This window comes from Amblyomma maculatum, chromosome 4 (genome assembly GCF_055883805.1).
Source record: "Amblyomma maculatum isolate TAMU_Amacu chromosome 4, ASM5588380v1, whole genome shotgun sequence".
NCBI lineage: Eukaryota > Metazoa > Arthropoda > Arachnida > Ixodida > Ixodidae > Amblyomma > Amblyomma maculatum.
In genome coordinates this window covers 77,163,710-77,189,321 of record NC_139347.1, presented here as the reverse complement: position 1 = coordinate 77,189,321, position 25,612 = coordinate 77,163,710, and the positions used below count along the sequence as shown (strand labels likewise).

At 48.4% G+C, this 25,612-nt stretch overlaps 1 protein-coding gene across 1 annotated transcript in view; it reads right to left on the bottom strand.

The window, feature by feature from the left end:
• Positions 1–25,612, bottom strand: part of LOC146191472 (dachshund homolog 1-like) — a 62,740-nt gene that overhangs the window by 11,142 nt on the left and 25,986 nt on the right. Inside the window, exons 3-5 of the mRNA XM_084602001.1 lie at positions 13,579–13,691; positions 8,774–8,842; positions 3,455–3,800 (exon numbers count right to left, since the gene is read on the bottom strand). Coding sequence (XP_084458127.1) covers positions 3,455–3,800; positions 8,774–8,842; positions 13,579–13,691 — 528 coding nt within the window. The remainder of the gene's footprint in view (positions 1–3,454; positions 3,801–8,773; positions 8,843–13,578; positions 13,692–25,612) is intronic.

Genomic DNA, 25,612 nt, shown 5'->3' with positions numbered 1-25,612 from the left:
AGAAACTCATTGCGAGCATCGCAGAGAAAACAACGGCGTTGGAAAAGAAAGAAAAAAAAAAAGGGGGGGGGGGGGGATAAGGATTGGAACGTTGTGAACCGCTGGCGTTTGCTGTCTGGTCTCATACAAGCCTTCGGCACTCTTTCCTTTTTCTTTCTTCGGCGCTGTCTCGTGCCCCGCGGCGCATAATAGGCCGCAGCCTTACAAACAGCGAGAAAAAACGCGAACGCGTCATATTCCTTCGTTACCATATTCTTTTTTTTTTCGTTTTTTTTTTTTTTTTTTTCTTTCCGCTATGATCCTGGCAGGCAGGCAGGCGTGCGTGCGGCCGGGCTGGTTTGTCGGCCCGCCAGAGCGTCGGATATTGACCGGCGGGGCACTTCTTTATTAATCGCGAGAGGTTCCCGGTCACCCGTTTCACGCAGAGAAGCCGAGCCCAGCCTGCTGCTGCGCTGATCGAGCGTCGATGCTTCTTTAATCTGCGCACTCTTTTGTTTCTTCCGTGACGCGCTGCCCCGATGTGATATCGACGGCGCAGAAAGAACGTGGTTTACGTGGGTGTACGGCGGGGTGGGTGGGTATACAAGGTGTACGCAGCGGAGCGGGCTTTGGGTACACCGCGCCGGACGTTGTACTGCCGCGCTGGTGACTCCACACATGTCGTATATGGAGACAGACACGTTTTCCGGGAAGTTTGATCGTCTATTGACTTTCTATCATGCTCTGTTTATTTTCTTTTTGCGCTGATTACTCTCGTTCCGTTCGCTTTATGACTGCTACCGCGGGTCATCGCTATTTTGCAAGAACACGTCACCTCCGCTGCGCGCTCGCTCCAGTTCCCGTGCTGGACGCTTTATATATTCATTACAAGAGGGTGCTGTGTACTCATGGAGAATTTCAAGCGCAGCGCTATATCTTTGGAGCCTCAAGGTTAGGGTTCACGTGTTTCAGGAAGAAATTATGTCAGAAAAATTTGACGCTACACACGCTATTTTGTTGATGTATACTAGGCAGAGACAGGGACAGAACATATTCAGTGCGTATATAGAAAATTTGACTGTGGCAGACTTCGAGCTTAATCAGTTTTGAGAATGTGGATGAAACTCTAGGATTGGTCGAGGAGACCCAGAGAGATTCAAAGAAGCAAGATTTGAAAAACGATATGAATTAAAAAAAAAGGGCAATAGGGTTATGACTTTAACCAGGTGATTATCGTTCACGCCCTGATAAAAAGTGTTTCGTACTGTCTAACTGCCTGTTACACTGATAGCATCGCTAGGAAAGAGCTGGTCCGTAACTACAGATGAGTCGAATAATGCACTTGTGTTTTCCCATCACACGCGAATTTCGCCTCTTTCGATATGCTCTTGCTCCCCACGCCGATTCGATGGAATTATGATTGCGCACGAGGCGTGCGTGAGGAAATGACGGAGTAGCAAAGAAAGGAAAGAAGGGGCGGCGCTTCGTTCGGCGAACGGCTCAAAATGAGCGCGTCCGTCCGTGGGTCTGGGAAACAGGCCGCGTTCATTAGCCGCGTCCTCGTCAGCGGGACTCAATGCGCGGGGCCAGATGGCTCGCGGTCTAAAATACGCGCGGCAGATGGGCTGCTGTCTCAGTTCGAGAGCCACGTCCATCTTAGCGTAACGGTGAAGAAAAGAGAAGGAGTGCTCGCGGTAATAAATTCGTCAGGGGACTTGGAAGAGTAAGAAGCGGAGAAAAAAAAAAAAGGTAGTGGGAACATTCAGCGCTGAGAGAAGCGTGGACGATAGTGAGCGCAGCATTCCTGACGCTTTGGGGCATCGAGAATTCCCTCGTAAATCGTACCACGGCATGTAATAGATGAAGAGAAAGGTTGTGCTCAACAGCGCTTTCGTTTATAAAGCAACGAAAAGTGCAAACTGCGCGCTGTACCGGCGTCGTGCTCAGCTCAACTGCGAGGTGGCGAATGTTACACGGCTACAGCCACCGGAACGCCGAAGTGAAAAGACATCGCAAAATAATTAATCCACCAAGTCGGCTGCGGGAGTAATTCGGTTGTGAGCGGGTGCTCCTGGCCCTCCGGAGCTGCCTTAAGAGCCTCCATCGTAATCCGGCAGAGGCTCCTTTTTAGAAAGGTATCTGATGTTGATGCCGTCGTTACACTCGCCGCCTCGATGGCAGATGACGGCTGCTGCGACGCGCGTCTCTTCTTTCATTCTTCTTGCTATTCTTTGCAACTCTGCATGGTGGTGCCTTAGGCCTATGTATTTCCTTTTACTGCTTCTTTCATTCGCAACAAAAACTATTATCGGCTGCGAAAGTATAGTATGGGTTTTTTAACACGAAAACACAGTAAAATCTTCCAACGTTCGCGTGTCCTCGTGTAGTGCTTTCACACTAAAGAAAGAAAAAGAAGCTACCATAGTCCGGTTCGAACTCGGGTACTCGGGCTCAGTGGCGAATTGTTGTAACCAATAAGCTACCGCGGCGGGCGATTTCTCTTCATTTAACCAGGCTTAAGTAAGGTTAAGCATCCGCCATTTTTTTCTTTTTCATAATACTGCGATGCTTTGGCGTAGTTCTGTAAAGGAAGACCAGGATCCAGCAAGAAGACAGTGCTCGTACCGTAGGAACGTTGTCTGCTCGTGGCCTGCCCTTTCACAGCTCTAAAACCGACTGTCCTATGGATAGCAGCACCAGACTTACAAATATTCATTGTTAAACTATACCTATCGGCAACTGATAGCCAAAATCATGCCGTTCAATAGTTCATCGCTGATGGCATCGAGCTGCAGCCTGAATCACTTAAAACCTCTGCTTCACCAATTATTGAGCATATCGTGCACATCTATCAACCTTTCGCCATTTTTTAAGCATGGTTGGTATATTGTGTTCCAATATGCAAAGCGAGAGCATTCGAGAAGTGCAGACGTAATACGCGGGCGTATTTGTATTTTGGTTTTGTTTTTACGGCTTGCTTTACTTGCATGATCAGACTGCAGCGCTCTACATAGGCATGCTCGTGTGCCAGCTACACCGTAGAAGCACTTCGTCAAGCTTTAGTTTCTGTGAAAGAGGAGGAGAGCATGCGCATCTAGGCATCTTAAAGAAATAAAAACGAACGCATCTTACTGGTGCATAGCATTTTGAAATGTTAGCCCGTGCGCTACGCAGAACCCTCCGATACCTTGTCACCTTTAGAGAAGAGAACATCGAAGTCGGCGCAAGATACACGAGTCCAAGGGATGTTTATGCGTGGTGTTTAACGTCTCAAAGCCATGCGTGTGCGATTAGGAGTGGAGGTCTCCCGTTTAAGTGCAATCATCTGACGATATTTTTTTTTATTTTTAGCGCGCCTTGACATCGTGCAGCGCACAACAATCCGCAGCCGAATTTTATGCCTCGACCTACGGCTCAGCAATCGAACGTTATAACCACTGAAACACACGGCGGATGTTCAATTGCCGGGACAGACCTGGGGCTGCACAGGTCCAGTCCGTGCGCGGCAGCCTGCTGTTGCTGATGCTGTTGCTGTTGTTGTTGCTGCTGCTGGTGCTGCTGTCTGAGCTTGTCGTGTCCGGCCCGTCCCAGTTGCGCCATACCGGCGGCCAGAGGCAAAGCCAGTCCTCCGGCCAATAGGTGGCGCTGGTAGGCGGCGGCCGCCGCGGCGGCGGCGGTCGCCGATGGGTGGGCAGTACCGTGGGCGCTGAGGCCCAACAGGCCCAGGGCTTGCTGTTCCAGGGGAGAGACGCCGAGTGCCTGGTACGGAGACACCGCGCTGCCGGCCGACATCTTGTCCGACGGCACTGGTGGACGAGCGCCTGTCACGAGAAAGCGAAGGTGGGATTGTTCGCACAAGGCGCGACAGAGACAAGTCATCAGTCACACAACACGATCCTTGTAGAGATGATGCGTTAGGATGTATTGCTTAAACCAACTGGCACCGCACCGCGAAAGCCTTACGTGAAATGTGTGAGTGGATTTCATCACCCTGAGCCAAAAAGGAATAACGGTGCCTCTGGTGTTTGCTTCTCCTTCTTATTTTCGAATGATAACAACGTTTTTTTTTTTTTTTTTTACGAGAACTAGTCGCGACCGTTAAAAAACACTTGAGATTTGGCGAGCCAATACATGATCGCAATCAAAACGTGTGCTGTTTTGATCGACAAAGGCTGAGTTCAAGGCAGCAACACTAATTGTTAAGCGAAGTCTATCTTTCATGTTTTTATTCCATTCAAATGAGAAAAGGAAACGAGAGCGTGTGGCCCGAGCTTCGTAATAAAAAGTAAAATAGAAGAGAACACAACACGGAATTGCACCGTGCTTATACCAAAATCAAAAGTGAAATACGAAAAAAAAAGTAAAAAAGAAAAAGAGATAAAACCTTAAAACCTTCCTCATTTTTTATTCTTTATTTTGCTGTGAGCACAGAACACACCCGTGTTGTCTTCTGTTACTTTTTGTTATGAAGCTTGTGCAACGTGCTCTTGTTTCCCTTTACCGCAAGAACAAACCTTCAATTGGTAGATAGCATTTAACTGTTCGTGTTGTCCTTAACCCTATCTTCGTTAGTCTAAGCAGCAAATGTCTCGCATATGACCAATGGTTCATACACCATCATGTATCCAGGCGGAACCGTTCGTCGTTAAGTGTAAGCAGTGGAGTAACTTCCATTTTGCCCGGTCGTAATTTCCAGTGATTACTTGAATCCTGTGTTTCTTCAGTTATCATACCTTTTAGTTCGAAGTCAAGAATTTTGCATTTAATGGAAGAGTTGGCGCTTACTTTGAAGGTGCTGAACGAATATTTCGAGAAGATGCTACAATGAAAGAGCATGCGACATAAGACATGAAGCTTATAGAGCCGTATACTCTAGTTCAGAGACAGCCACAATGACGCCTAGGGATGGCTAACACAATGGTGAAGCCGCGCTCACGGGCAGTGTATTCATTTATTGGTTCGGTCATACAATCATGCACCTTACTGCCAGAATCACTCCTGGGATTTAATATGCGCTTAAACTGTCCGTGGATATTCGGAGTAACCACAGATCCAGATCTGCTAGCCGCTACGGCGTTGTATTCAGTATAGATACACGTCAAATATGCTTTCAAAAAGAAAAAAAAAAAACGGACCAGCTACTAGTGAACTCGGACATCGATCAAACGCCGTGTACTTATAAGCGATCTATACCTTCCCTAAAAGGTTCTCTACGCGTGTCCACGGGCCTAACGCTGTTCGCCTGCTGATAATATTGTGTGATGCCTGGTGTATGCGTAATGAAATTTATTTTATCCTGTACACCACCTGAAAAAGAAAATAAGTTTCCACACGCTGCCAGTCTTGCATCGTATTTCTGAGCACATTGCAAAAGTAATAGCACTCGAGATTATAACAAAAATTTTACCTATCCAGTCGTTCCAAGTATATAAGTCATTTACTGTTTATTATAGGGCATTAGACTGTTTTGGTGTGATAGTGAGCATCGGTCGAAGGTTCGAATATCTGCGCGTGCCTAACAAATTAATGCAGCAGCTGCTGGACCATTCTGAACTTCTCCCTACCTACTACAGACTGCAACTTAAGCAGGAACGATATTGCTCCCATGGGGCTAATCTCAAGTACCCTGCCTAGATTACAGGCCAGGCGACATCCAGAAATAACAGTCGCTTATTTTATTTTCATTAGCTATGCTTCTTCCGCTTCCATCTGCGAACATGTCTCGGTTATGAACACCGCTCGGGAAACGTATTAATCAACGGACGCATGTGTACCCCATATCAATGGCATTCATGGATTCGAGCCAGTGACAAGCATAACTCCATGCTAATACAATTACACCTTTTTACGCAGCCCATAAGCGCCATAACGTACTGTCGGGCAACCATCTGCTATTTATTATATGGCTGTTTTCGTGACAATAAAATGTTTGGTTTAATATTTATGTAGGGACTTGCTCACTGACGCAGCTGCCACACCTAAATTTATTGAAGTTGTTGTTGTTGTGGCTGTATAAAGAAAGAAAAGGAAAGCGGCGGGGACCTACTAATCTCAGCCCCATCAGGGCCAGGACCAGCCACCCTCCTCCCCCCTTTATTGTAGAACATTTTCAAGAAAGATGCCCTCGAGAAACGCGCAGTGAACGTAGCTACATACGATATTTATCGATATAGTGCCAGCGACATAAAGAATGGGGGAGGGGGGGGGGGGGGGCAATTGGCAATTAACCTCGTTTCGATCTGCGGATGCGTACGCTTTATCTCGTAACGATCGAGTCAAATGAATTTTAACCATCTCGAAATAGAGTAATACGCACGAATCAGCTCAGCGACAATACGATTAAAAAAAAAAAGAAGAAAAAAGCAGCGCTGTACTCGTCCAATAACTAAAGGATGACGACTCAGCATTTTTCAGCCAATTTTAATTTCCAAACCACGGCCTGCGCCGAGAGCGAATGTTCAGTGAATCAAATTAGCCTGTCCGAAGAACCCGCGGCGAAACCGCATTACACTTCTCGCGGAATGAGAGAGAGGGAGCATTAAAAAACGCTGGTGCACGCTTCTGCAAGCGCAGCTCCGCAGCATAAATCAAAAGGTCGATTTGGCAAGAACTTAGATAGGAATAAGGAAAAGAAAAGAAAAAAGGAGGGAAAGCGAGGGAAGAGAAGCATAGGGAAATTGAAGTACCGAAAAGTCATAACGTTCGAGCTTGCGCGTAGCGACCAGAGAAAGGTTTTACTCGTGGTTCAAGAAAAGGCGCGAGCCTCGGTTTTGAACAGGGAGCGAAGGTGGCGAGGAGAGAGCACGGAAGAGAAGCGGATCGGAAGACAGCGCCAGCGGTGGCGAGCGGCGGAATTCATCTTGTCCCACTTCGATATTCAAAGACTCATCCCCTTCCCCGCTTCTTCACTGCTTTTCCGCCGTCGTTTTCTCCTCGGGGTTTGCTCGCGAGATAAGCGCGGATATTTATGCGTCTCCGTAATAAAAATTCTATTATGCGGCGCGCTGTCCGTCACCGGTCGTTTGGCTCGGGGCTTTCTCCCGTTGCCATCGACGGTGGTGCTGCTGCCCAATAATTCCGCTAATAACGTTTCTCGGCTGGGTGGAGCGCCGCGATAAAGACGCCCCCCTTCATTTCTTCTCCCATGTCTCGTTCCTTTACTTCTTCGCTTCAGAATCAATGCCCTTTCTCGATGTGCCTCGCCCTCCTACGCACTGGGCCACCTTTCTTTCTTTTTGCCCACGGAGCGTTTATCTTCTACCCGACTCCTGCTCAGCGTTCGAACAATGGACTGCGACGAGCATGATGCGACTTTATAAGGCGGAAAGGAATTCTCTCTCGCACACCCATAGCGTGGAGGCGGCGTTTGTATAATGGCCCCTTGGAAACCGGGGCAGTTTGATTTTTCTTCCACTAATGTCGCTTAACGAGGGTTGCAAAGCGAGACGGACCGCACGCGGATCGAGGCTGCCGGCGCGCTCGACGAGCCCTCGCAAGACGCTTTCGGCCCTAATCAAGCCGGGGCATGCGGGGAAGTACGCGATGCAAGTTCGAAGGTGGGGAAAGAATGGGGAGGGGTCTATAACCCAGCGTCGTATCACCGGCCGGGCACCGCACAGCACGGCGCAGAGGTCACTGAGCGGAAAGGAGAAAATTGCCTTCGACCAGTGATTCTCTGAAACACGTATCTGCGGTGGAACAAAAGATAACGGCGAGTTAAATTTAAGCGCGCCGCGGGTAACCTTTGCTACGAACAGATTAAGCTTTTTGGGGAAAGATGCAGTACAACGCCTTGCCATGGACGAACTCTCTACTGCGTTAGCATTATAACCCCAATGGAGAGAAAAGCCATTGTCACGTGTCAGGTTGTGACACAATCCCTGCTGGCAGGTGGCAAATTGTGGGGAGGGTAATCTCCTTTTCTTCTCTCACAGGGGAGAAGAGGGCGTTGCCGAAACGGCCTGCAACGGAATGAGTTCAGAGGCATGACTCTGAACCGCGAACGGAGGAGGTTTTGACACAGGCGGAGGAGTGCGCAACCTGAGGGTGTCGGTTGCCATATGAAAAACCCGGAGGGTGGCTATCATGGAAGCTTTTGAAGGTAGAGGGCCAATCAGCTAATGACTATCGGTTATCGATAATTCATACGCTTAGGCATTCAGGAAAGAATATCTAATTTAAACCCACAGTCATCGAATTATGCTAATTAAATAAGCGCCCCGTAAATATTTCCTCATTCTCCGCAAAGCCTGTGACCTTACAGAGGCGAAGGCCGCTGACAGACAAACATGGGCCATGTTCATAAAAGCTTTCGGCGACAACAACTCACTGTAGTAATTACAAATATAAAATATCCGAAAGACAGGAGAGGTCGAAGGATATGTTGCGTCCACAATTAATCAAAAGCACACAGCTGCCCTACCATGTGACCAAAACAAGATGTCGCGCGCTAAACGGGAACTGTATTCTGCGCCGTTGAGTGAAAACGAAATAAATCTACTTGCATCAGGCTCGTTTTAGACGCGGCCTGTGGACGGCTGCCAATTTGCGCCGGAGGCAGCGGCATAGTCAAAGACGCGACCGCGCGCACTCAGTCAGCACACGAGCGCGTTGGGATGTGCGGCACTCGCCTGTGCTTTATTCTCGGCACCCGGAGAACAAGCCTCGTTATTGAGCGGCTGTCACACATCGTGTGTTGACCGTGCGGATGAAGGGGCGAGGAAGGCGAGAGAGGAGGAGGAGGAGGATAGAGGAAGCAGAGAGAGCGGAAGTATATGTGAACGTCGTGGTTTACCTTGGCTCCACATCTTGAGTAACACGGCCGGGATGTTCAGCTCAGCTTCCTCCGCGCAGCGAACGCTCTCTGAGGACGAAGCAGAGGGAGAGGAGGTGGTAGAGTGTGAGGAGGAGAGGTTGGTGGGGAGCTGTGGGGGTGCTAGGGGAGTGGGCGGGCGGCACGGGCACAAGAGATGGAGAGAGACACACACGCGTATGTAGGGAAACAAAACCTTCCTCGAAAGACGCGAAGCAGCGCGGAAGCGAAACAAACAAGCACTGTGGTCTCAGCTCAGTGAGACGAACCTGCAGCGGGGGCGTCTCGTTGGAAAAGGGTGCGAAGTTGGAGAAGTCGCGGGGAAAAAAGAGCAAGATGAAGAAAGAGTTGCGCCAGGCTATCCATCAAGCCGGGTTTTCTGGAGGACGGTGCCCCTGTCTCAAGCCCGGCGCGCTAACAATGAGGAAAAAAGAAGAGTCAAAGCGCAGTAAGCGTCGCGTCAAAGCGCAGTAAGCGTCGCGTCCTGACTGTTGAAAGAGCGATTCGGTAAGCGGAGCCGGGGCGGCGGCAAGTTTTCCGAAAACCCGATCTTAAATGGCGGTGTACCGCTGCCCGAGGGGAAATGCGCCGAGGGAAATTTAAAGCTACTCACGGAAGAGAACGCAAAACGGGAGTGAAAACGAGTAATGCGAAATCTCAGCCCTTTCTCTCCTTCCTCTCCTTCAGCCCAGAACCTACTCCCTGCTCTCCCGCTCCGAATGTAGGCACGTATGTATATCGTTGCGGGCATTATGGAGATGCAAGCGGATAGCCTCCCTTTTCCGACCAAGCCGCGTTCTGCATTGCAGATTGGCGGGAACAGCCACAACTATACTACACCGCCTCGGGAGTTCGCTGCTTACGGAACTATACGAACGAATATATATATTTTTTTCTCCCCTTTCTTGCCTTATTTTTCTTCTCCAACCAGAGAACCGGTTCCTAAAGTTTTCTTTCTTCTCGGGGAAAAAAAAAAAAACTCCTTGCGCCGCAGTGGAAAATCAGTGCCGTGCCAGCATCGCGATGCCGATCAGAACAGGAGCGGTGAGCGCGCGCGGAACTTTGCTTCGAACTTTTCCGGGATATTACAGTCAGCTGCTCGAGGGCCTCTCGAAAGCAACACGATCGAGGCTCGCACGCATTTGCATTGTAGTAATCGGGAAACTTTTTTTTCCCTCTCTCTCTCTCGAGTCGTATCGAGCTCACTTTACATATGAGCGATCGCTGCCCGAGTGTTGTAAGAGTGGGACGGGGGCATTAAGATGCGCTAAAGAGTCGTCAAGGAAAACCCTATACGAACGTCAACTTTATTTCTTCAGCTAAGAAGGCGTCGAACGTTGAATTCTTCCCGTCATTACAGGGTCCTTGCATGGTGCTTTGGCGGGCTCATGCGCTAAACTAAGGAGTCTTGCCCGCCGAGAGACTTCCCGTCTTTTCTGTGAGCGTATATGTATACTTAGACTTTCGCCTGGACATTTTACTGTGCCACCTTCCGATATAGAATCCCACACAAACGTGTTTCTTTTCGTACTTTAACAAATTTAACGTCTTCGGCTGCTGCACCTTTACTTTCCGTAAATAAACTCTGCCAAAAAGAAAAAAAAATGTATATAAATATGAATCGCGATGCCACTGCCCGCTATTCTGCGCTTCAGCAGCGTCTGTGTTCAACAGGACAGAAGAACCCGACGCGGGCTTACAAGGTCAGGCAAATTGTGACGCGTCGGTTCTCGAGGACAATGTGCCGCATGAATCCTCTACACAGGGAGCCCCAAGAGAAATGAGATAAGGAAAAATAATGAAAAAAAAAAAATGAACTGTAAGAGCAGCGTTCCCTCCGGGGTGCCTGAATGGGATGATACGCGAAACCGAAAACCAAACTCGGGGCGGCCTATTGTGATCGTCCAGGTCCTTCCTGCTGGCATTACTATTCCCCCGTCCCGTCCTCCCCTTTTCCCCATCGTGGCGTCCCGGCGGTTGTATCCTTTCCCCCTTTCCACAACTCGCTCGTTTTCCCGTCTCAGTGCACGTGAGATCTCACGTCGCGCGGTCGTCGCGAGTATACGCTTCGTGCGCGCGTGCATATATAGGTGCCAGTTGTTTGCGTGAAAAATGTAGCTCCGATAACCTACGGACCATGCATCACGCGCGAAGGACAGGGGCCGAGAAAAGGCGGCGTATATAGCGTTCGCGCTTTCAAATCGGACTCAGTTTTTTTTTCTCTCTCTCTCTCTTTCTCACTTTCCTGTATTTCTTCCCAGCCCTTCTTTATCCGAACGGCACAGCGGACTCTTTATATGCTAATGGTCGGCGTGCCGTCCCTGACCGCAGAGAAACTGGTCCTTGTTTGCGAGTCAGGCTCTCTCTCTCGTTCTCCGTATAACTTTTGTTTATGTCTTATTTTTTTGTAGCCCTCTTACAGCAGGTTGAGTTTAGAGCGTACATTTCTCCGGGTAGTTCGGCGTAGAATAAAAGAGGCAAAGTTTCTTTTTTATCTGAAGTATTTGTGCTGTATTTTAATTGCTGAGAATTCATTACATCCCGGCACGGTGAAAGTGAGGACTGAGATTACACGAAAAGGTGCTATGTAGTGCGGAGCACCAAACATCTCTTCATTTGATTTAACGTTTGCTGAGAGATGATAGAACATTTTGAAAGGCGCAGGCTGTGACACTGTTTTTGAATGGTTCCTCGAATTGAACTGTATACGTTCTAACAGTTACTAGCGTCCCAAAAAAAATTAAGTATAATAAATTACAATAAATAAAGCGCAATCAGTACCGTCTGTGATAGCAGCTATCAACATGGATAAGATGAGCCAGAATTAAGGCGTGTTTTGCTCTCTTTTCCAATAGCAAACAAGCAACGAGGTTTGAGTAGAACACGTGAGTCACGGCGTCACTTAAGCTCTGAATCTGTGTTAGACGATCAGATCGCGCGATCGAGACATTTCGATCTTCAATGTTTCCACTATACGATTGAGAAGCAAACACAGTTTCCTGATTACTTTGGTCAAATACTGGACGGTATACGCCGCCGCAGTAGCTGCAATAATGCCGTCAAAAACTTTCACGGCGTTTCATATGCGGCCAACCCGAAAAGAATCAGCTCTAATATCGACACGCAATTTACACTTGTATCTTAGTTCAATACCACAGGACGCTTTTCAACTCAGAAAAAAAAAAAAAAAAGAAAAGAAAACCTAAGCCAGGGCACATAAGGTCCTACTGCTTTCCTTTGAAAAGAACAACGTTTAGAAAAAGCAAGCAAAGAGGACGAGAGGGAGCGAAAGGAATAAAAATAATATGAAGCGAAGGTCCCCGAACTAACACGCGCCTGCAGCGCCGCCCTACCGGCAAGCGCGTGCTGCGTCGCCCGCGGATAAACCGCCGTTCTCGCGCGGGACCGTCGACCACCCAACTATACCACCGCCTTCTGCCAGGCCCTGCAGCGCCTTGCGGCGAGCCCATAGCTGGGGAGCAGCGTCGGCAAGATGTAATCCAGTGTCATCGCAGTCCTTTGACAAGCCGGCTCGGCCCATTGAATCCGAGGCGGGGCACTGTCCCGCGCCAGCGGCGCATCCTGGCCACAATGCGTTGCGGCGCAGCCGCATTCGGTGGGACCCGGTGTGAGGTGATCCGGCTCGTTTATTATACATACGCATGCGGCAACTGTGTGCGAATTGAGGCTTTGTACAGATGCAGATTTTATGGGACCTGCGAGCTTTTCTTCCGGGTGTACTAAAGATGCGCTAGGTGGCATTCAGACAGTTAAGCTGAATCTCATTTCAACTTTTTATCTCTCCCAACATTCGGACAGAGACGGTTAGAGGGGGCAATTTCGCATTCGTGAATAAAAACGTATGGCGCGAACCCCATTAAGTATTCCTTTTTTTTTTCTTTCTCCCAAATATCTTTGTAAGCATCGGTGGTGACTCGGTTAACGGACGAAAATACCCGGGAACTCTCGGTTTAGGGCAAGTGACAATAAAAGGTGACTGATCACCTGAAAACGAGCTGTATAAAGCTGCATGCGTGGTCTCGTTGCAACAAATCGAAACTAAATAGTGATGCAGATTTTCATGCGGCTCCTCTTGTACCAAATAGCTGCGGCTGATGCCAAGAAACCATCCACGTCAGCTTTTCGCAAACCCCCTCTCACCGATGAGCAAAACTACAAGCCTTTTATAACTTCCGACAGCTCAAGCGAAGAAATGAAGCTTACAATACAGTTTACAGAGGGCGTTGATGTTTTGTCGTAGAAGACCAGTGGATCGAAATGCACCCATTTTCCCTCTTTTTTTTTTTTTTTTAAATACTATTGTTGTATATACATAATTGCGCAAATAAGCCATGATGTGTGAATGTCCTGACAGGGAAGCTTCCTAGACGCTTATAGGTATTACACAAGGCAAAACAACGATTAGTGACGACGTGCTTGTATTATAGACACAAGTCTCGCTATGCATAGGGCACGTTGTCACCTTGAGCCTGCACTGGCACTTTGCACTTTTTTCAGTCTGAAGGCTGCTACGTCTTATGAAAGCAACTGCTGATCAATATGCACAACAGCCTCTTGCTCTTTCTTTTGGCTTTACTGCCTGCACATCAGTTTATAAAAAAAAAAGAAAAGAGTAGCATATTTTATCATTAAGAACGTGGTATAGTAAGTGATAGATAACGTGGCCAGCTGCCAAATTTTCATCTCAATGAACAACGCATACAAGAGACAGTGTCTGTACGAGGCAACGCTGTGTGACCTCGAAATGCTCGCACAAGCATACGCACCGGACTTGATGGCTGCGTCGTAGTCCATCTCGGCTCCGGGCTTGAGCAGCGGAGGGTATCCCGAGCGACCGCCGAGGCCCACGAGAGAAGCGCGCTTCGGTGGTCGACCCGGTCTGCGAAAGGAGGAGCAAAAAGGAAGGCATGGTGATTTACATGCAGGTATACGCTCGTGATAGAAGAAAAACAAAGGCAAAATGGACGCTGCACACTTCCGGAATAGGGCGGCTGACCAAGTTTTATTTGAATAAAGAATGTTTTCATCATCAGCAGCAGTTCGAAGGCTTAATCGTGGTATTTTAAGGCGCCATTTTTAATGAGTTATAGATCACGGTGAATAGGAGAATCATGAACATAGCGTCATGACTTATTCATCCTTCTATATGCTGAATGATATAAAGTAGACTCTTATCAGGAAAAGGTCGTCAATGGCACAAGCGATTCGACAGCGGACCTTCTGGTCGGCTCTTACTGTCCTTACGGTTGTTTATATATTCTTTTGCCAATCTGCTGCATCGCTGTTGTCTGCGGCTTCGTAAACGCTGCACAGTACATGACTACAGTACGAATACCACACCTAAATAAAGAAGGCGCTTTACTTCATAGCCCCAAACGAACTGAAGAATCTCGCAATCCCGGGTCACTCGTTCACATCGTGTTTCGCCGGGCAGATCCTGTTTCAGTGAGCACTACATTGGGCACATTGTACGCATCTCGCTTTGTTCTGGGCTGCGACAACTGGCGACAAACAGTGCTTTGTCGCTCCGAGAGCATGTACAACTGTTCCGTTCCGTATATGTACGTGATCATACACGATATCGGGAATGAACGGTATTCTTTCGACGGTCGCTGAATCCGTCTTCGCACAGCACGAACAACGCTACGCCACGCGCAGGCTTGGCAGAGAGCGACACGCGATCAACCCTTGCCTGACCTGCACGCGGCCCCGGCGGAACGCGCGCAGCGGATGCGCGGTCACGTTCGGAGCCGACTCTGTGCATTTGTTGGAACTTGGGAGACGCTTCGGAGCCAATATGCTCGCGAGTGACCCGTGATATTTGTATACGGCTTCCGTCGGAGTGTTTGCGGTGCTTCTTTGTTTTCTTCGTATACAGCTCGCGAGAAGAGAGCTGAAGGAGGCGACCGTTTCTCTTCGGTCCCGCGGACACACACTGTTTCCTCGCCGTCTCCTTCCTCAGCACTTCTTGAGAGGCGAATGCATGCGCGAACTGAGCTGGCTTGCCCAGTTCGGTTAGGCTAGATTCTGAAAGTGGGCGTTGGTTGTAATACATTATGTCAGAAGTGAATTCAGGGCTTCTGCATGCAAGGGTCGATTCGAGAGTACGTACGTTTATCTATCTCTTCAGAGAAAACATGTAAGCAGTGGAGTGACAAAACACTAAGGTTTGAATAAGCGACTGTATGCACCTAGTAAGAGCAAGCTAACGTTACCGGGAAGACAGTATAGGCAGCGACAACGAAAAAGTAGTGCGTTGTGCGTCACGTTTGAATATCGCACACAACACAAATACGCGTTCTCAAACATCAACGGTTAAAATACGGTTAAAAACGGAATTCAACTAGCTATAATGTGACAATGCTAAGCAACCTGCTACTGAAAAAAAAAAATAAATGTGAGAATTGTTGATGACTTTGGTACGACCCATCGTTTTTCACCCGTTTTCTCTGTCTCTTTTTTTTTTTTTTTTCTTTGGCACTAAGCCACACACAAGGAGGCCAATATAGCCGTTGAACTGCAACCCCTACCGAGCTCAAGAATGTCTGTTTTCGGCGAAAATGTAAACAGTCCTAACAAAAAGTGCCCTGTTGTTGCGTTTCTTCTTTTTTTTTTTTTATTTCATAGCTGCTAGCCATGCAAACCAAATGTATGAAGACGTGTATACCCGTCCTTTCCGTCGACTGTGGGAAAATCAAGGCAGAACGTTGTTTGCATATACTCGTTATCACTCACATCATCTTCAGCCTTTTTCTGAAGAGGACTTCGCACAACGGTTAGCGAATGCTGCCTTTATATACAAGCAGACCAAACATGTAAATCGCAAAGAAAAATGAGGCAGTGAAACAAGCAGCGCTGACAGGATTCCCCACAGGGCAGTTCTACACACAGAGAGCTGCCTAAGCTGAATAAAAATCAAGTTTGAAACTCCTCCGTCCTTTTTACACAAAAATGAAGTCCACTATAGAGTAGACTTGCTTGCTTGTAAACGACGGCTTACCCCCCCCCCCCACCCCCCCCTTGTTTTTTTCCCCTGCAAGCATGTACTGGGCAAAACTTCTTGGGGAAAACGGTATAGACTCCCAGCTAAACTCAAGCCTCGTGCACTCAATGAAAAACGGGGAAGAGGAAACCGCGTGGAAAGAAGCAGAAAAGCGAGCAACCCGCGCGCGCGGCGTCGTGGGCTTCCCTATTGTGACGTATGCAAATTTGCCGTTGCTTTGCTGCGAAACAGGTAACCCCTTTCACCAACAAGTTTCACCATTCGCCGTGCAGGAATGCTCCTTTTTCGGAACCAGTGGAGTTTGCTAAACGCTCATTGTTTGTAAACCGCGCAAGGCGGGGCGGCTCGCATTGTGTGCTCTGCGGTCGCACACGCGGGAATAGGGGAATACGGGATGGCAAGGGAAGATGGAAGGGGAAGCCAGGTACGTATTGCAAGCGAATACGAGCGATCTTCGAGAAAAGAGGAGCCATATAAGTAAGCAAACCTGTTCGTTTTTCAAAACAATTTTTTTCCTTTTTTTTTTTTTATGGGAGGTGGCTCTCGTATATACGCAGATCACCGACGTTCTCCAGGGATTTCTTCCTGAGTTTTCTTTCACTAAGTGGTCACCCCAACTTTATAAACACTGAGAACATTAATTTTGAAATCTCGCACGCACACCAACCCGCCGGAAGTGAAAGCTCGAATGATGTTAGGAATATCAGGCAGAAAAAAGTTTGTGAGAAAACACATGGCTGCAATAGGGAGCGGCCTGCGTACATGAATGGCCAGCGTTTATTAAGGAAATCATGTTGTTCACAATGACACCGAACGTCGCCAGCAGTATCTGCACAAAGCGAGCTGTGTATAGCCTTCGCTTTAAAGATAATCTATCTTTGCGCCAGCGTTTCGAAAATTTCCTCAGTAGGCTGGTTGGTTGATTTGGTTTATGGGGCTTAACGTCCCAAAGCTATTCAGACTACGAGACGCCGTAGTGAAAGGCTTCGGAGATTTTGCCTACCTAGGGTTCTTTAACATGCACTGACATCGCATGGGCGCCTTGCTTTTCGCCTCCATCGTAAAGCGGCCGCCGCGGCTGGGATTTGATCCCGCATCCAATTGGGCACAGCAGTCGAGCTCCCTAACGACTGCACCACCGCGGCGAGGCTCCTCAGCAAGCTAAAAGCTGAATGAATACTTATAGGCTACAATAAAAAGCCTATAGCTGCAAGCAACATGCCATATAGCTGCATTTAATGTACTCCTATACCTAAGCGCACGACTCCCTCTTCTGGGTATATCTCGTACCGAAGGGCTCTGGCACAGACATTTCTTTAGCAAATATTCTCGTGCGCGTCCTTTTCATAAGTAGGCAGTGATGTGTGGGCAAAAAAAAAAAAAAAAAAAAAGAAAATTTACAAAAGTTGCATTCATCTCACTCATTGTGAACAGCATCGGAATAACACACCTGCATGTATTTATGGCTTAAACATTTTTATTTTTCCCAAATACATGTTATAGTTCAATACAACAATAAGGGCTAAGCACTGTTACGACCAAGCATCCGCAATTGCGCGCTCTATTGTTCGCCTGTGGGCATGGATAAGTTTTGTGAATATGTGGTGATGGTCCAATGGCTCTAAGTGAGCCTGTTTCCAGGAATCCTGTTTTGTAAGCATGTTTTGCTTTGTGGACAACCTGCAAATGCCAAATTGACCCTGTCAAGAGAACGTCTGGAAAAACACAAAGAAACGTCCCCCTGCGGGAAATAGCAGGAAGTGCTTTCTTTCTTTTGTCCACCCTTCCAGTCGAGAAGTGCTATCCTCCAGTGATGAATGCCTCCTATCCAAAGGAGACGACAGAGTGACATGTCCGCTGACGTGCAGGACAAGAAAGGAGCATGACTCATACGGCCATTAAGTGATTTCCCGGGAATGCAGGAAAGATTTGCAATTGTCGAAAAGGGACAATGTTGGGAGCCCTATGCGGCGCCACGTGCACTCGGGTTTCTGAGAAGTAAAACCCCTTGCCAGAACCAGCCTGTGGTTTCTTTGCTGAAGAATGGAAATGTACCTCCTCTCCTCGCCGTTCCCAAGCTTTTCCCGCCAACAAGTGATCACGCCCAACGAATGAATGCCGGACCAGTCAGTGCTTCAGACCATCAGTGCAGTGATGTGTTCGATTGGATGCCGATACCTGAGGGGCGTGCCCTGGATTTGGTTGGTCAGCATCTTCAGAGAGGGGCTGGACATAGGGGGTTTTTAAGGACGCTGCAGAGCACGAAATGTCGCTCTGGGCCCTGGGTAAACGGCTCATCCAGTCGCTTCTCGCTATGAACTCTTAACGCTTGTCATTTTGCTGATGTACCCTTCTTCTTCATGTAAATATTCTTGTAAATACGTTTTCTCAAAGTGCCAGTAAACCTGCTTGTACATATTTTACCAACTTCGAAGATTCAGTCCTTCTTCAACCCCGAGTCTCTGCACGCTACCAAGTGAAGGCCGGGTCGACGTAGCCCCAGCGTCACGACAACTGGTGATCAGCGGTGGGATCTGAATCTACAAGCCCCAACACTGGTGACCAGCGTTGGGATCTGCATCTACAAGCTACAACATCTGGTGATTCGAGGTGGATCAGAATCTACAAGCCACAACATCTGGTGATCGGAGGTGGCATCTCAAGCAACAAGCAGGCGCAACAATCGGCCAACAAGAGAGCAGCTCGGAACATCGATCGCATGTGTGGGTGAGTGCTTGGCTTTTCTTCTGATGTGGACCAGGTTCTAGAACAGGGTTAGATTTTAGAACTGGTAAAAAGAGTGTGGAAACGCCTTTAGGTTTGGTAGTTTGCACAGTTGTTTTGGAAGTAGCCGACACTCGGAGCGATCATGGACCTACAAAAGCTGCAGAAACCGGACCTGTTGCTATTGTGTGAGGAATTGGGAATTGATACAAGTGGTTTGGCACGAAAACCCTTGATTATAAAGGCAATCACTGATCTGGGAACCGATGATGAGGAGCTCAGTGAAGCATGGAACCTCATCGGGCAAAAAAAGGAACAGCTCAGACAGCAGAAAGAGCGGGAAAAAGAGGAAAGGGAGCGCGAACGTCAGAGGGAAAAAGAGGAAAGGGAGCGCGAACGTCAGAGGGAAAAAGAGGAAAGGGAGCGTGAACTTGAGAGGGAAAAAGAGGAAAGGGAGCACGAACGTGAGAAGCTTGAGAGAGAAGCAAAAAAGCGGGAGCTAGAAATTGAGCTCCGGAAATTAGAAGTAGAGTTGAGCAAGAGGTCGGGCAATTGTCCCCAGCTAGCGGTACCTCTTCTCAACAAGGAGGCAGATTTCAAGATGTCAAAGTACATGCAGCCATATGTGATATCAGGGGATATCGGTCTGTATCTGGGTAACTTTGAGCGAACTTGCGAAGAACTGTCCTTCCAGCGAGACACGTGGTCTCAGAGATTATTGACGGTTCTGCCCTGCGAGGCAGCGGAGGTTGTCGCGCGGCTAAACAAGGAGGACGCGGACAACTACGAGAAGGTCAAAGCTTGCCTTCTGATTTTCGGAGACAGAGATGTGCAGGCCTTAACACGTTCAAAGGCGCGAGAACTAGCTACACTGCTCATTTCAGAAAAATCAACAGCGGAGGAAACGGCAGTTACAACAGTGGTAAATGCGGAAAATAGCGGGCCAGAAAACTTTGAGAGCGAGGCATCTCAGATAAGTCAACATGAAAGTGAGCTTGATAAGACACGGAATGAGGACGTTCTTGAAAGTAACCTCTTGCCGCCAGTGTCTAGTAATCTCACGAGACTTTTAAGTGGAACCCGAGAGGACTTAGCTATGGAGCAAGCCAATGATCCCAAGAATAAGCTCGAAGTACAGTGGGAAGGACCTGCTAAAGTCGTTGCAGAGCTTTCTGACACTAACTACGCAGTGAAAATCCCCGATAGGCGTAAAGCAGTGCGCATTTATCATTGCAATCTTATGAAGCCTTATGTGCAGAGGGAAGCCGTGGTAAATCTAACGTTAAACCTTCCCGAGGAGATGGGGGACAACTTGATTTGCCTCAGCGGAAAAGGAAGCAACGCTCAGGAGCTTCTCAAAAAGACGGAGCAGAGAGGAGAACTAAAGAAATCCCAGCTGTCCGATCTGGGCGAGATAATAACAGAGTTTGAGGCCTGCTTCGTGGACAGGCCAGGCAGAACTGATTTGACTGAGCACGATATTGAGCTGACTTCAGACGTGCCAGTGCGATCAAGGTGCTACCGATTTTCTCCAAGGCAAAGAGAAATTCTGGATAGGGAAGTAACTCGCATGCTGGAATTGGGAGTAATAAAACCCTCGGAAAGCGATTATGCTTCGCCTATGATCTTAGTAGAAGCTCCAGGTAAAGACCCTAGGCCTGTGGTAGACTACCGAAAGCTAAATTCTCTCACCAGGGATCAAGTGTATCCTATTCCGAATATTGAGGAGAGAGTAGAACAGGTCAGTAGAGCGGCATATGTGACTACGCTGGACCTTACTCGAGGATATTGGCAAGTACCGCTCACTGAACGCGCCAGCAGATACGCGGCTTTCGTCACTCCGACGGGCAGCTACCAGCCAACAATGATGAGTTTCGGGCTCAAAAATGCTCCATTTTGTTTTTCACGACTCATGGATAGGGTTTTAAAGGGGTGTGAAACATTCGCGGTGCCTTATTTAGACGACATTGCGGTTTTTTCCGACTCATGGGCGGACCATATGGTACATCTAAGAGCTGTACTGAGCCTTTTGCGTCAAGCTGGACTAACCGTAAAGGCCGAGAAATGTTGCCTGGCAAGGGCGACCGTGGACTACTTGGGTCACAATGTAGGTCAAGGTTTCAGGAAACCCAGCGAGATTAAGATTTCTGCGGTAGCAGACTACCCGCGGCCGAGCACGAAGACGGAAATTCGAGCATTCCTAGGTCTGACGGGATACTACAATCACTACATCCCTAACTATTCATCTTTGGCTAGCCCTCTGACCGACGCTCTCCGCAAGACAGAACCGACAAATGTAGTCTGGGACGAACAAAAGGAAGCCTCCTTCGTAAACCTGAAGGCTGTGCTGATTAGCCGTCCGGTATTGCGAGCTCCAGACTATGGCCGAGAATTCACGGTCCAGTGTGATGCCAGTGATCGAGGGTTAGGTGCTGTTCTCTGCCAGAGAGATGACGACGGTAATGAGCACCCCGTGCTCTACTTGAGCAGAAAACTGAGTTCTAGAGAGAGGGCTTATTGCGCGTCAGAGAAAGAATGCGCTTGCATTGTATGGGCCATTCAAAAATTGCAGTGCTATCTTGGAGGGGCCAAATTCACCGTAGAGACGGACCATTGTCCCCTGGCTTGGCTGCAAACTGCGACATCGAAGAACAGTCGCCTTCTTAGGTGGAGCTTGATTTTACAGCAGTACAATTTTGAAATAAGATACAAAAAAGGGAAGTTAAATGGGAATGCGGACGCGCTTAGCCGCTCTTTCTAAGCGGTCCGAGATGTTCCTCACCATGTATCCAAATTGATAATCAGGTTTTTTTTTTTTTCGTGCGCTTGTATATGTGTGACTATGTAAAGCAGCACGTTTGGTTTTCTGGGAATACGTGGGTCCTGAACGTCTTGAGAGTGGGCTTTTCTCGAACAACAATGGCAGTTTTCTTTTAACCTGGTCTCTTCAGACGGGAGCCGAGTGCTTGCTTCGACATGTGGTTGAGTTTCAGACAGCTCGAGCAATTTGGCCTACAACAATCAAGACAACGCGACAAGCAACAGCGAGCTTCAAGCGTTCACGTGCAGGCCATTAAGTCGTCTCTTCATGCAGCAGCTGGGACTGCTGCCCTCCGAGTCTCTTCTGGCGGGGGAGGAGGCTGTTACGACCAAGCATCCGCAATTGCGCGCTCTATTGTTCGCCTGTGGGCATGGATAAGTTTTGTGAATATGTGGTGATGGTCCAATGGCTCTAAGTGAGCCTGTTTCCAGGAATCCTGTTTTGTAAGCATGTTTTGCTTTGTGGACAACCTGCAAATGCCAAATTGACCCTGTCAAGAGAACGTCTGGAAAAACACAAAGAAACGTCCCCCTGCGGGAAATAGCAGGAAGTGCTTTCTTTCTTTTGTCCACCCTTCCAGTCGAGAAGTGCTATCCTCCAGTGATGAATGCCTCCTATCCAAAGGAGACGACAGAGTGACATGTCCGCTGACGTGCAGGACAAGAAAGGAGCATGACTCATACGGCCATTAAGTGATTTCCCGGGAATGCAGGAAAGATTTGCAATTGTCGAAAAGGGACAATGTTGGGAGCCCTATGCGGCGCCACGTGCACTCGGGTTTCTGAGAAGTAAAACCCCTTGCCAGAACCAGCCTGTGGTTTCTTTGCTGAAGAATGGAAATGTACCTCCTCTCCTCGCCGTTCCCAAGCTTTTCCCGCCAACAAGTGATCACGCCCAACGAATGAATGCCGGACCAGTCAGTGCTTCAGACCATCAGTGCAGTGATGTGTTCGATTGGATGCCGATACCTGAGGGGCGTGCCCTGGATTTGGTTGGTCAGCATCTTCAGAGAGGGGCTGGACATAGGGGGTTTTTAAGGACGCTGCAGAGCACGAAATGTCGCTCTGGGCCCTGGGTAAACGGCTCATCCAGTCGCTTCTCGCTATGAACTCTTAACGCTTGTCATTTTGCTGATGTACCCTTCTTCTTCATGTAAATATTCTTGTAAATACGTTTTCTCAAAGTGCCAGTAAACCTGCTTGTACATATTTTACCAACTTCGAAGATTCAGTCCTTCTTCAACCCCGAGTCTCTGCACGCTACCAAGTGAAGGCCGGGTCGACGTAGCCCCAGCGTCACGACAGCACACAGTAACAAGGATTCGCGTGTGTCTCTAGCTGGTCTAAGTACTCCATGGCCACGTCGTATTCCGTATTCTTCCACATATGCACGGCGCAGCACAACGCAGCTGATTAGGCGAAGCCAGCGCCACTGATATTGATTTTGTTTTCTTATGTCAAGGCAGTCGCAAATGCCAGGAGCGGGAATGTAGCACTCTGCATTCATGGATTCAAATTTTCGGCACACATCCCCACTGAAATTGTATGATAACTATTACCGACTGTAATAGGTTCTTCTGTCTTCGTGCTTTTCGTCCATACAACTCATCTATAGATTTCGTTACGCCCACGAGCTATGTAGGAGTATTAGAGGTCTGAAAAAGGAGACCTCACCCGTACCACTAAAATATAAGAGGATTGAGGTATACGTGCAAAATCTGCAGCAGAATGGGCTGGCATATTCTGAAAGAGATACGGATCAAAAACGTCTGAATACATTTAAACGTTTTTAACAGACCGCTTTCTCAAGAAGGCATGGGGTGGCACATTTCTCGGCTCACTGGACGAAGAGCCGTTTACCGGAAAAGCGCTCATTTATAGCGTTACGAGACCAATCGCAATATATTTTAAAGTATACGGCCTCACACCGGACGGCGCTGACACCTGCGCAATAGAGGAGATATACAGCCCAAAACATTTTCGCATTGTACTCGTCATCGCGTTCTCGACTTTCCCATTGTGAGCTTCATGAGAGGCATGCAGGGTTCTCCCTCCTTTAGATGGGGACTTATATGCGACCTATACGCGGGACACGGTCCGAAACAGGTTTGCCCTTTTTTTCCCCATCTGGGATAGACGTTGGGATCCCGCATGGAGGAGCGGAGATTAGCATAAAGTCAGCAGCGCGGTCAGCCTGCATTCTTTCCACTCCCGTATATGGAACCGAACTGCGGGACGCGTATAAATTTCCGCGCCCCACATTTCACGCGGTGAAGGCGTGCGCGTTTCGTTGCTTTAATTGTGCACGCATATGCCACTCTTCCCCAAATTTTCACACGTAAAACTTGGACTGCTGCGCAAGCTTCCTCGACAAAATGTCCAACGGTTGTCCTTTTTTCTTTTTTGCATGCAAAGTTGACCGTTCCAAACGGGCTTGGCATGCATGCGCAGTCCCAGCCCCCTTGACCAAATACTGCACCGCCTATAATATAAGCGGCTCTTCGGTGTGTATCGCTCGCTGCTGGATTTCCCTCTCGTTGAGGCAATTGTTTCGCCGGGATTTGTCCCTCTTCTGACGCGAGCGCGTTTTCCCTATCCCTATTCCCGCCACTTCTCCCTTTCACTGCGTCGTTTGCCATCCGCCGCAGTGGTTGTGTTTAGTTCCCTTCTCGGTGATCTGAACACTGTGTATAGGTCACGTTTATATATATACAGGCAGAGTTATATATACGCAAGCCATCGTAAGAGCTGACTGCTGAAAGGGGGAAAAGGGGAACACTCCGCTGAGAACAAAAGGTTTTAGGGAGTGCGCAACGAGGGCGGGCTGTTGAAATGCGGGAATATATTTCCGTTTTCTGTCAGCGACGCCCGCGTGCCAGACAGAGGGGCGCAGGGCGCCACTGCCGTTATCCCACGATTGCTCGAAACACCATCGCGGCGCGTGTGAGCAGGGAAGGGAAGACGGGACATTACTGAGCGCCTAAAAGAAGTGTGAGGGAGCAAAGAGTCCCTCGTATTTTATCAGCTCGTGTCGGCCAGTTGTCGTTGCTCGTCGCTGTACGCGGGGTTGTTGGCGAAGCTGTCGTCAGCTCGCGTGGGCGCGCGGACTACTTTACCCCCATCCCCTCAACCCTCTCTTACTACTTTTTTTTTTTTTTTTTTTTTTTTTTTTTACCGTTTCGTGTCACCCGCGGATTTGCGCTCGGCGGAGGGCTCTGGGAGCTGTGGTATACTTATAACATACGAGCGAGAAGATTCGTAGGGAAAAGAGCCCGAAGTGCGGAGCGGCATGGCAGGGATGGCGGAGGTCGTTTGCATGCTGATGCCCGGCGTGCTTCTTCCTGCCCGTGTCTTACTGTTCTGCCTGTCATTTAAAGCACACAGTTTGGATTTCAGCGCGGAGGGAAGGCGACCAGGACACGCGGATCTGTATACGTGCATAGAGAAAGGAGCGTGCGACTACTTCGGGGCAAATTGGTGCCGCCAATTTGGAAAATTTTTTTCAACGCAAAAGAGACTCATTACGGGCTGCGTTGTAACGTCAATCGTTTACATTTAGGTGCGATTTAGGTACAATTTTACGTGGCATTTCTTTCATTACAGAATAGAGATGAACATAAAGCTGCATAGCATGAACAGTTTGACGACGGTTTTTACCCCGTTTATTCGCTCAGTCTAGCGTCGTTTAATGGCGCTGCAGGAATAAAACAGTGCAAAAGCTCATTTTTGCACCTAATGCCCAGCGTGTTCTCATAGGCTGTATACTTTATGGATGCATGAGCAGTTCCGTTTTGCTTCATTAAGGTCGCGATGAGGGCAGTGAATTTGTGGAGAAGTCTTGTAATGCTGCGAGCAAGACACACCTAATGCCTGCGTACAGACTGTATACGTTGTGGATGCATGAACTGTTCGTTCACGTGGAGCTTCAATAATAACGCGCCAGTTCCTAACGCATATTATACAGCGTGCCAATCGAACGATGCGAACGAGGCAGCTGATGGCTCGAAGAAAACATCCATGACGGTATTTACAATATATGTATCGGCATATCATGCAGCTATTTGACTGAAGCAAAACACACCATGCGTACAAATGCCACATATGGCGCACACAAAACTGAGGGTATATATCAAACGAGACTCACGGACATCGCATTGTGCTAATGCACCTCGGATGTATAGCTGGTTGCTTTGAATGGACCAGACATCCATGTATGCTATATGAGCGTTAATAAATTAGGACTATAGACAAGT